The 12,906-nt window shown below is 36.2% G+C and overlaps 1 protein-coding gene across 26 annotated transcripts in view; it reads left to right on the plus strand.

The window, feature by feature from the left end:
- The window catches only part of nrxn1a (neurexin 1a), a 394,460-nt gene that overhangs the window by 79,511 nt on the left and 302,043 nt on the right, over positions 1-12,906 (plus strand). Inside the window, exon 1 of one of the 26 annotated variants that reach the window (XM_041251365.1) lies at positions 1,615-1,750. The exons of the other annotated variants lie outside the window; for them this stretch is intronic. Coding sequence (XP_041107299.1) covers positions 1,729-1,750 — 22 coding nt within the window. The 5' untranslated portion in view covers positions 1,615-1,728. Of the gene's footprint in view, positions 1-1,614; positions 1,751-12,906 lie in introns of those variants that run through there. 26 annotated transcript variants of the gene reach the window in all.

Genomic DNA, 12,906 nt, shown 5'->3' on the forward strand with positions numbered 1-12,906 from the left:
GTCATTTTTCAGAATATGTAGGATTGTCTGGGTTTAGAAGTAAGTTATTAAAATGCACCAGAATGTCAGAAAAAAGGCCACAAAGCCAACAAGCACACTTCTTAACACCATTCTTACTATTGGTTTTGAGTTAGATTTAGCAAGGATCCTTGACTTTTCTTTTGGGCACCGTCAGCTGGGCATTGCTGATAAAACTATGATAATTGACAAGGTTCTCAGAGTGCTTAATGCAATAACTATAGACAGAAAGGGTTATTCAGTTTCAACTGAGCATTTTTCTTCTATTTTAAATTCTGTGTCCATGCACTGTTACTAGCTTTGCTAGTGGTAGTTTGATTATCGAGAATAATGACATTGCAATCACACTCAGTGGCAGGGGAAATGGATTTGGGTAATGTAAAAGATAGAACCTAGCTTTATGTAGACAGTTGAGACTTTCAGTCATTGTTAAACTTTTTTTCTACCCTTACAGTTCTTAGTTAAGAGCAGAGTGTCTCTATAAAAACATTGGGGGTGACATGCTGACCTTGTCATACACAGTAACATGTCCCCCCCCTCCCCCAAAAAAAAAAACAGTTTAGACCAAACACCATTAATCTTCTATTAACAACCTATTGCTGTTTAAAACCGTTATTTTCTCTAGGGATACCTTTTCTGTTTTCCCATTTGTGATGACAGGCATATCTTATATTGCCAGAAGGTCTTAAACAGTATTTCACACATAGAAATAAATGACACAGCATGGTGTGATAGACCAGCAGCTAAAAGCTTTTACTTATTTCAGTAGTGAGTGAGCCAGGGCCACGTCTAATTGATTTATTTGTTTTATGGTCCCATTCCTTAAAAATAACGGACAGCTTATACTGTCCATTATAGTTAATAGTGATTGATCCTTATTGAAGGACACAGACTCATTATTACGCAGTGGACTTCCAACGCCATCCATGGCAAGCTTTTCATATAATGCTGCTACTGCTAAACTTGTCATTAAATGCAAACCCCTCTGTAGAGTGTGATATTTAATATATTGTTTAATTACCTGATTTAGAATCTGTCAGAAATATCCCTATGCTTTTATATGCAGATGTTGTTAGATTAAGGGTTCGTACGGGTGCTTGAAAACCTGGAACATCTTGGGAAACTGCTTTAACAAAATCCAGTCCTGGAACACCCTGGCAAATTGGCATTTTATTATAGGGTCATGGAAAGTCATGGACTTTAAAAAAAAAAAAAAAGTGGTACTTTTTAAATGTACTTGTTGCATTCCACATTTTTAAGCCCCGGCCCCCCACAATCTAGCGGATATGATTAAACTCAATTTGGCTCGCTGTTCGTGCTATTTGACTGGGTCACCACGTTGTCAGTCAAGTGTGTTCTCGTGTGAGTTTGACGCTTGCGAGCTGGCGGGAGAGAGTGCGGTTGCTGCTTAGTAACGGTTTAGTAGCTGTGTATTTAATCTTTAAACACTTTAAATTCAGACAAGTGCCATTTCAGTGAGTGGCGGTTTCAAAACAAGACCCACAGTGACTGGCTGCAGAAAGACAAAAGCGATCAATACAAGCACAATATAATCTTATAAAATCGGCTGAAGAATTTGCTTAGAAAGCAGAATCAACAGGACATTTAACGTGGATTAGTAAATCCAGCAGCATGAGGAGAACCGCTAAAAAAAACAGACCAGGACTTCCCTTCAGTATAAAATTGATGAACTTCTGAAAACATTAAAACATGCCAGAAAGTAAACAGCCAGGTAAGATTGTCAGTTAATATATATTTTAAATATAATATACTAAGTCTGTGTTTTTAAATATAGTATTGAAATAATATATGAGCAGTATTCATAAATCATGTCTACCGTTAGATGCGTGTAAGACATTTTTTGTAAATTATAGAAAATAAAATATAATTTTATAAACAGATGCCTTTGGTGTAAGACCTGCCCCTGCTAAAGAATTTTAGTTTTATTTCTTAATCGCATCTATAATTAGAATCGAACCTGCAATTTATTATGGTCCGACAGTAGATACAGTTGTTTTGGCCATTTTTTGATGCCTTTGTTTGTCAGGTGTTAATGCCGTGTCTTGAATGTTTATGAGTGTGATGTATCATTGAATGTGCTGTTACATACAGAGGGTGTTATGTTTATATTTAACACTGACAGTTGGGTGACGTAGTAAAGTGCCACCAGTGGGTTAGTGTTACTTGGAGCTGCCAATGAGTTCGAATGTTCTTGTTCCGATGCCAGTTATTTTAAACACAAGTTACTTTCATTGTTTCAGTACTGGATTTGTGTCTGCTATTCAAAGAAGAACCGCACACACTGGCGGTATTTAATAATAAGCAACCAATATTTTTTGTCATCGTCATCATAGTTTTAGTTATTGCGATACAGCTGGGATAACAGTTGCAGTTCTGGAAGTGTGTGATCATGAAAAATACTTGAAAGTTCATGATTTTACTTTTAAAAATAGCGTACGGACCCTGTAGATTACATATGTGTCTTCATTTTTTCTTTTTTTATTTCAGTCGTTTGAGGTTCTGAGTGAGAGAGTCTCATTTCACTGTTGTGGTGAGAGACATGACAATATTTTTGCTGGTGTTCCTTATCTCTGCTCAAAAATAACTTATATATGTTTTGTAATTAATGTGAAAGGGCTATTTATTGCTTTATATAAAAGGATAACCATAACAATAACCATGTAACTACAAGGTAATAACTTGGTAACACCATTACATGGTAACACCATTGCACAGGTCCTTTTTGTACATTACATTATGTAAAATATAGTTATGTACAATAGGCTTAAAAAGGAAAATCAAATGTATACCTAGCAGGCTTTTTTTTTAGTCTATCCTACATGCAATACAGTACAAAAAAAACAAAAAAAAAACAAAAAAAAACATGCTGATGTTTTGTAGGCTTCACATTGTTGTAGGATAATAAAGTATTATTTTAAATTGAAACTATTTCAGCATATTTTTATATTGCTCATATTTTTAGCCCTGCCACCACCAAGTAAGTCAGCTCCTTCACCTGTTAATAACATAAATACCATGTGCAACTTCAGACCTGTTGCCACTCACAATTTGTATGCTAATTAGAATTTTTCAGACTGGTATTTTTGCTTCTAAATTTTTAGTCAATAGGGTGTGTACCATGTGGTCATCTCAATTTTCCTTCCTCAGTTCTGGTCAAATTACTGCCTCTTAGATTATGATTAGCTGTTTATTATACATATGTAATATACTATGTTAAAATCCATATACAATATAACATTAAGTGCAGATGACTTTAATATGGGATCTATTTTGGTATGTTATTAATATGATCAGAAATGTAGTATTAAAAACGCAAATAGGGTAAAACAAGCACATGGCTTATACTAAAAATACGGGAAGCATACAAGAACATAAATATATATGGGCCTTTTATGTATAGTGTCTGTTTTGTCATATATATGTAAAATACTTGGTTGTTATAAATGGGCATTGGCAGGTGATATATAGTACCTCTATATGTAGCTGCTTGGAATATCTTGTAGAATAAAATGGATGCTTCCGCATCACAGCCCATTTAAAATTGCTGTTTATGGGATCACATTTATGACTGTATTTGCAATCTGCAATTGAATGCTGTAACAAGCTATTTTGTAATATGGTGAATGTGTTTCCAAGTGGGTTGTGCACACCACATATAAAAAATGAGTGTAAAGCTCAGGGATGTCATTTCAGAACAAGAACTGTTCCGGTGTGGACCTTGTCACGATAATTGCAGAGTATTTATATATTTATTTATATATGTATATATTTATTTATATATATTTATATATTTTTATTGGGCTGCTAGCATGGTCGATAGCTTTGGCTGAAGTAAATTATGTTCTGAAAAGGAGAAGCAACACTTACACTTACACACACACACACATACAGAATATACGGACATCAGACGTAGTTCATGTGAGTTCAGATCAGTATTTTTGTAATGCTTGCTTTGTGTAATAATATGGGAAAAAATTATAGTGTCTGGTTCTTGACAGTACAGTGTAATGCAATGCCTTCCTGCACATACATTGAACCACCCTTCTGACTGAAGGTGTCCACTGGGTACTGTTTAAGGTTCTTTATGACTTCTAAACACTGCAGAATGCATCTTTCCCCTTCAGCGGCTTGACAGTGAAATCTATTTCACTGCAGTTGCATGATCTGACTGTGAAGGTGTAGATTGAAGGGGGCATCAAGGAGTGAATAATAATGAGTTTGTTTGTAAAAGCAGAAAAGCGAGATTGTAAATATAAAGCTTTAAGTATTTCTCATAAGAAATCCTTGGATTGCATCTGTGTTATTTATATGTTACATATGAATCAAACTATGAATGCTGTATTGTATAAAAATGTTTAAAATCTTGCTGTATATCTATATGTATGGGTGTGTGTATATATATATATATATATATATATATATATATACACACACACACACACACACACACACACACACACACACACACACACACACACATACAGGCAATCCTCCATTTACAACGCATGCCACTGACTCTTTTGCATTTACGACTTTACGATATTGATACAGCATTTATGACACGGCGAGACACAAGCCATGTGTCATGTGCGCAGCTCATTGTCTGAACTGCAGCACCTGTAGGGGTCGCCCTGACTCAGTCTAGCATTTTTTTTTTTTTTTTTTTTTTTTTATGCATGTAAATGATTTTTTTTAGAATTTATTTGCCCTTAACAATGTCTAATAAGAGCAGTTGACTCAAAACAAAACCTAACCTAAACTTCAGGTGATCGTAGTTCCGGCTAGAGTAGCGCATACACACACTGAATACGTCACTGGAAAGCCCAGAGTCTGTACTTTTAATATAGATGCTTGAGTAATATGCGCGCATCCACCGGGCTGTGTAAAGAGTTCAATAACTATTTGCATGAGTACAATACAACGAGTCATTTTTATAAAAATATGTTATCTTGCCAAAGAGTCAGGAACGAATTTATAACATTTATAATACTGTAAGTCGACGTTTAGACTTACAACGCAACTTTTAGGAACCAATTGTGTCGTAAGTGCGAGGACTGCCTGTATATGAATCAGTGGTTGGAAATTGTGGTCTGTGATTGGTTAAAACCTCATCATAGGAGCAAATATAGATTGAACTAATGCCCTAACATACTTATATCATGAGCAAAGGTCTCCATTTGTCATGTGATTGGTTCACATCACTGTCAGTCACACCCCTTTTCAAAGGAATGTTTTTCATTTCCACTCCTCACAGCAGGAAAAAATGGCTGAACACGGATTTTGTGACTTAACAGAAAATTAATTACAAAGCATACTAGAAAAGAAAGATGCTCTGAACTCTAAAATGGTGACTAAAATGGGGGGGGGGGTGTAAATGTGTAGAAGTGTCTTTTGTGCCTTTCTGTAGTGTTTACAAACTACAAAAAATACATTATTTGAAGTGAAAGCCAGGGTGAGTATGTATATTGACAGATTTGCTGGGTTTGTTTTCATTTATAGACTGGTTCATTCCAGCTTGAAGACTAACGTAGCTTGACATTTTGTGTTCTTCCCCTTGGGCATTATTACATTTCCATAGAAATCCCTTAGCATTTTCGACAGTTGAGACATCTATTTCAATGTGGGGTACTGTACACTTAACTCACACACGCAAAAACACACAATTCTACCAAATGTCTCATCCTTGGCCTTTTATATTAATATACATGCGGAAAATAACCAAATTCTAAACTTATTTACCAACATAGTAAAACAAGATCTAGCAATACCAATATAATAGATATAACCATGGCTTTTGTCGCACTTGCGTAGCTTATTTTTTAAGCAACCAAACACCAAATAACTAAATAATAGACAAACAAAAAAACAACTATCCTTAATGGGATATCTTTGGCAAATGTGGCAAGTGATATTTTTGAAAGATCATTTTCTCCCCTTCAACACAACTAATTGAACTAAACATGATGCTACTCCATCATTCACCTTACCTCATTTACAATTACTAACACCATTTATTTGTCCAATACTCAACTTCAGTCCGAGCCACGTCATATGCGACGTATACCTAACTCATAAATAGGTTTGCTACTATTTGATTTTTATTTTTGTGACAAAGCGACGATTAATATCAACGTTTATTTTTGGAAGAATGTACCCTTTTTTTTCAATCTTTATTTTTCAAACTGAAGCAGAGAATGTGTGAAATCGACCTTTATTATGCTTATAAATACCCCAGACTTTTTATGCCATTGAGAAATGTCTTATTTAGTGAAACCCCTTTATCATATTCAGCATGTGACAAAGCCATGGTTACAAACATTCTTGTTAAAATAACATTTGGTCACAGTGGAGCTATCTTGTATAGATAAAGATCCTACACAAATTTAAAAAATGGTATCAAATAAGCCGTAGAGAACGCAATGTAAAAGTGTATTACACAGACTTTTATAGCATAGATTTACAAGTAAAAATAACATGCACAGAACAAAACATTAGATAACTAAACAGAACTAACTTGCACTTATTATCCGAGTCTGAGCTCAGCTGAAGTCGCTGAAGGCAAGGCAAACAGGCCCACTTCGTCCTGACGCAGAGACTTCAGCCGTCGATAAGGGTATTGTGCATAATACTCAGGAAGTGTTTTCCTCTTGCGACCCATTTTCAAATCAAACTAGTAACTGTCACTGCATATACCTATAGCAAAAGCCTATCTACATCTTAACCCGCTAATTTCAAAATAGGTGCTTTGAATGACAGGAGTTGTAGCTGGCAAATGAAAGTGCACAGTCGGTTTAGGTTTGATGATTGACAGTCATTTAAACGAATAAGAGCATTCTAGCACTGTTTCAGCCAATGAGATCTGTCAGAACAGAATGAAATGATTGACGGTGAAACTACAGTAGCCACTGAGTTGACTGATAGTGACCCCTAGCCATTCAGAGCGGAGCAGAGACAGAACAGACAGCAAGTATTAAAACTACACAAAATGTATCTGGCTGTACCCAGAGTGAGTGCTATATGTGCAAGTGGTGAAATGCAATTTATAGTGAACAGTAGTGCAGTGTTGTCCAGGGTTTGTGACGGCCTTTAGCGACAGTTCCCGGAATGTGTTGGCCGTGTAACAATGCCAAATGAGTACAGTTAGAACGACAAACAAACAGACACGAAACACAGTTACTTTACAGTCCTTCAGCCATAACAAAGGAACAGTTCGCTTTGCCACATCCCCTTTTGTACCTTCAGCCACACCCCCTTGGTTAGCGAGTACAATCGCTTTTCCTCCAATCCGCGATTGCCACACCAGCCATCTCTTGCAATTACTTGGTGTACTATGGCACCACCCCCTTTCTAGATGGCTGAATTCCATCTTTCCCTCTAATGAATTGCCAAACCATCCAGTCAGGGGCACACTATTCCCTTTTCACAGCTCCCTCACAGGTTGGGAGGAAGATTTATAACCAAGATGCATTCTTTCTCTGTCACATTTCTTGTGAGTAAGCAAAAAATTAAGTGTTTTGCAATATTGATTCCAACGTACAGTACTTGCTGATTGTGGAGATGCATTTATGCCTCGCTATGGTACTGGAATCCTCATGTGACAGACAGGAATGCAGAATAGCATAAAACACAATTCAAAAGTAGCATACATTTTTATTTCAAATGCTTCATTGCGTTATAACAAATTTAATGAGAAAATGGCACTTTAGTTCTGCGATCAGCTTTTGAATACCAGTTGTGATAGATGTGACGACGATATGTAGGCATTCCTGCAAAGATTCTCGTGTCAGTCTGTTTCGTGCATCTGTTTTCAATATTGCATTAGTTGTAGAATAAGCAGCTTTGCATGTATATTGGAAGTGGCCCGCTCTGTGGCTGCCCGCTCATCATTTGGCCCACCGTCAAATTTAATTGCCGACCACTGCTTTAGTCAATGCATTGAGGACCGAGACAGTAGATGGGCACCTGCTGTCGTGCTCCTTGTGAAGTCACTGATCCTTTCTAATTGCACTTGTATTCTTTATTATTTTGGCCAGTTAGTGGCATGTTTATTAATGTGAATTGATACATGCTATTATTTACTTTTTTCCAACTTGGCCTTGTTTTCTCAACAGTACATTAAATCAATTTTGAAAGCCAGACAGGGGAACTAAACCTTAAAACAAATGTTTACTTAAGATCGCCATTAAGAAGCAAAGTTTGATAGAAAGTTGTGCTTAAGTTTACAGTGCTGGCTAGAGCAACACCACCTGCACATTATTAGCTGTGCTGTTGTTTGCCTTTGTAATAATTGTTTTTCTATTAAAAACAACATATGTGCAGTGCTCTAAACTTATTTGTGTACTGTTGTTTTTTTTTTCTTGGCAAAAATGTAATTTTTTTCATACTTTGTTATTGTAATAAGCTTTGACAAAATGGTACAAAGAGACCAAGTAGAATTTCTTTCAAATCCACATAAGCTGGGAGTCAGTGATCAGATCAGTTTCTTGGCAACTTGATCTCAGTACGTACCTAGATATTCAAATAGAGCAGAATGTTCCTGAAAGTGAGGAACCCCAGAGTTTTGAACTGACAGGTCAACCAAACACATCAGGTCTAATCTAAATGTGTGTTGCAATCAATATATCTGATTTGAGTAACTCATAAACAAAGACAATTCCATGTGTCTACGTCTAGCATAAATGTACAAATAGCCATTTAGTTTAGTTTATATTTTAATATTGAAGCTCTATGAGATGTCACACTGCAACAGCGCAAGGGGCTGGATGCATTATATAGACAGCACGTTTCTGCTATTCCATTGCAGGACCTTGTTCCAGCCAGTTTTTTTCTTTATTTAATTGGCCCTGCAAAACATCAATTAAAGACCCAGTTGGAACAGCATTGCAATGGAATGTTGCTGAAGAGGCTGTACAGGGCTGAAGTTGTCCCTGCCAAGTCTGCAGTAGAACTGCCATGAGATCGTATCTCCAGATGCTAAAAGGAGGCTGCAGTGCTGACGTCAATATTCTTACTTGTCTCGTAACAAATGGGTATTTTATTTTTTGATATTTCAGTCATCAACAGATGCAAGAGCTGGGAAGTTGCAACGAAGCATTTTTTTTCCAGACTGCATGTTCTCTGAAGTAGTCATTCAATGTGTTAGGAAGTCAAGTGCGAGAACATAAAAGATCTCTGATTATCTGTCTTGCAGTCAGTTGCTGCTTGGGAGGTGCTTTCCACGCAAACGTGCACCTTTTAAATTTGTAGCCCGTAATTTGGACACTCAATACAAGCTTTAATTGCATTGGTTACACTTATGGACTGAAGAACAGGAGCATATCATTTGCTTACTGATGTCCTGCACTAGAGGTGCCCTATTTAATCTCAAGGCTGAAATGTGTATCATAGGAACTAGGGGGTTGTGTGTGTGTGTGTGTGTGTGTGTGTGTGGGGGTAATCAGAGAGGTTTGTGTGCTTGTTTTTTGCTGGATAGCTACTCTAGTTAAATTTAAATAAACAGTGATCATTTATTAACTGTTTGCAGTGCTATAGTTTGAATGAAAGGAAATACCAATTTCTAAAGACAATAGACAATTTAATCCAGAGCTCTGCTGTTTTTATTATTATTATTATTATTATTATTATTATTAGTATAGTTAATCAGTCATATGCATAATAATATTTTGGGAGTGTCACAGTTGGTAATTCTACTAAATGATTTTTTAACAAATCTGGATAAAGGATTTATAAAAAAAAAAAAAAAATATTGTTTTGTCTATATATTATATATATATATATATATATATATATATATATATATATATCTATATATATATATGTATATGTCTTTAGGTCACAATGAGGGGATGAGAACAGGGGTTTTAACATGACCCTAACTGGTATTAGTTTTCCCTTGAATGGGTTTCAGAATTACTTTGTGTTGGACAATGCTGTTAAGATTGGGAGAGGGCAATGCAGGTGTCTCACTCGAAGCTGACTTGCTCTGCTGCGGTGCAGGCCTATACATTTGTGATTGCGGGTAAGGGATGGAAGTCAGCACACACAGGGCCTAATTCACAGAGACACTTTCCTAGCTTTCAAGCAGTAATACCTTTTGATTTTCCTGAATTCAATATCTACTGCATTTGAATAAACTTTGAATTAATTCAGAAGAAATAAATGTCTCACAAAGGCATTGTGCAGAATGTCTCTGAGTAAAAGCAGAGTGTCTGTGAATAAAGGCAAAGAGTGTCTGAATAAAAGCATTGTCTCTGAATAAAAGCAGTGTCTCTGAATAAAAGCAGTGTCTCTGAATAACATCAATGTCTCTGAATAAAAGCAGTGTCTCTGAATAAAAGCAGTGTCTCTGAATAAAAGCAGTGTCTGAATAACATCAATGTCTCTGAATGAAAGCAGTGTCTGAATAAAAGCAGTGTCTGAGTAAAAGCAGAGTGTCTCTTAGTAAAAGCAGTGTCTGAATTAAAGCAGTGTCTTTGAATAACAGCAGTGTCTCTGAGTAAAAGCAGTGTCTGAACAAAAGCAGTGTCTCTGAATAAAAGCAGTGTCTCCGAATAAAAGCAGAGTGTCTCTGAGTAAAAGCAGTGTCTGAATAAAAGCATAGTGTCTCTGAGTAAAAGCAGTGTCTGATTAAAAGCATAGTGTCTCTGAGTAAAAGCAGTGTCTGATTAAAAGCATAGTGTCTCTGAGTAAAAGCAGTGTCTGATTAAAAGCATTGTGTCTCTGAGTAAAAGCAGTGTCTGATTAAAAGCATAGTGTCTCTGGGTAAAAGCAGTGTCTGAATAAAAGAAGAATGTCTGAATAAAAGCAGTGTCTCTGAATAAAAGCAGGCTAAATTGTCTTTTGTTGTGTCATAATGCAGAGACATGTAGGCTAAAACTAGCTTGAAGCAGTAGTGAAATTGAATCATGGCACTCGCCTCATTTATCACTCTCGGTTCCTGATAGAATCCACAGGTTTGAATTACTGTTTAAAAAAATGTGATCTGTCAGAGCATGCTAAAGCACTAAATATTTGTAGATATGCCCCGATCAGAGCTGTTTCTTCAGTGCCCAACAACTGACCATCAATGAAGACTATGCAACACAGCCTATGATAGGTAAATATGATGCCTATCTAGTTCCTTTTATATATGCTCTATATATATATATATATATATTATATATATATCTATAATAATATATATATATATAATATATATATATATATATATATATATATATATAAAAAGAAGAGAACCAAGGACAGAACCCTGTGGGACTCCATGAACAAGGAGAATATTTGTAGAATTGTAACCAGCATAGGCCACGTATTGATAATGATCTGATAAATATGAGCAGGACCAATCAAGAGCTGTCCCCCAATCTAATTTGAATTTCGTCATACCATTATTATGTACTATGCATAATAAAAATAATTATAAGTAAGTACACATGTATTTACTATGTAAACACACAGTAATCAAAGACACTTCATGTAAACTGTTACTGGTGCTTTTATGCTTTGGGTGATTGTGCACACATGTTTTGCAGTTCTCGGGTGTGCACACATGTTTTGCAGTCTCGGGGCAACATAAGTGTGACAAACTTTTTTGTGAGTATGTGAAAAATAAAAGGCATGTAACTTATTGTATGCAACTGCAGGTAATATAAAATTGAGAAGATGCTGCAAACGCTGTTTTTCTTATATCCACTAGGGGCAGTGTTGCAGGGGGGCAGGTAACAGCTTTCCTTCTGTATATAGATTTAATCTTTTGCGGTCCCCATCATTACAATTTTTCCTTTCCGGTCCGATTTAAAGAAGAAGAAGAACAACAATGCTTTAGTTCAGATAATTGATATTTCATAGCCATATCAAACTGTTCTTTTTTTATCCAAATTTAGATTCTCTACATTTCCGTTGTGGATTTACACTGTGAGGTTGTTTTTTTTTTCCTAAACAAGACCAAAAAAAAAAAAAAAAAAAAAAATCAGTGAGCCTACCTTTGCAAAACCACTGAGGAAAAAAAAATCACTTGTGATTGTTTTTATAATTACACACTTGCTCTGAGCGATCTGATAATGAAATTTGCTTAACAGTAGAACAGGCTGCTGATGCTTGGCAGTGCAACTAGACATATGGAAAAACAGTTGTGCTTTTAATGGCAAGTGGTTTAATATTTTGGAAATGTAGATAGTTTCAAAACAGTACGATGCATCTTAATAGAAACTGCTGGGGAGGACCAGGAAAAATATCAAAAGCATTAATCCAAAACACAGCAGCTTGTAACTGATGGGTTATTTTGTTTAATTATTGTTACTTGCTTCTTGTATTCTTTACATCCCCAAAATATTTTCTTTTAGATATTTTCCTTTTCCTTGTTTGGGGACCATAGGGATAACTGTTTTACTTCGTCATGATTCTGGCATCTGCGGTATATGCTTTGTTGGAATATTACAGGGATGGTATGTGAATAGTCAATAATGGGAACTGCCTGTATTGGCACCTTTTTATTTGTTTTTACTTGCGCTCTATTGAGTCATTTTGAGTGAAATGGGTTAAAGTGAAGTGAATGGGATGGCTGTCTATCTCATAGGCAAGCAACATTCCAGCAATGTCTAATAATGGAAAGCTCTGTCTGAAAATCTTAATGGTCCCTCTTAACATGAAACATTGACAAAAAATGTCAGTCAGTACAGTCTTGATTTAAATAACCACCTTTATTGTGCAGAGGCCGAACTTTGCTGGTGACCCTGAGGGGGGGCGTCACATTGGCTCTGATGCTCCCAGGGGTAGGGATGGGAACCAGCAGGGACTTATTCCCCTCATCGATCAACAGCGAACCCTTCTGGCCAGACACTGAGCATATTCAGAGTGGATAAGAAGCAGGGC

Source organism: Polyodon spathula, chromosome 5 (assembly GCF_017654505.1).
Source record: "Polyodon spathula isolate WHYD16114869_AA chromosome 5, ASM1765450v1, whole genome shotgun sequence".
In the NCBI taxonomy this organism is placed as follows: Eukaryota; Metazoa; Chordata; class Actinopteri; order Acipenseriformes; family Polyodontidae; genus Polyodon; species Polyodon spathula.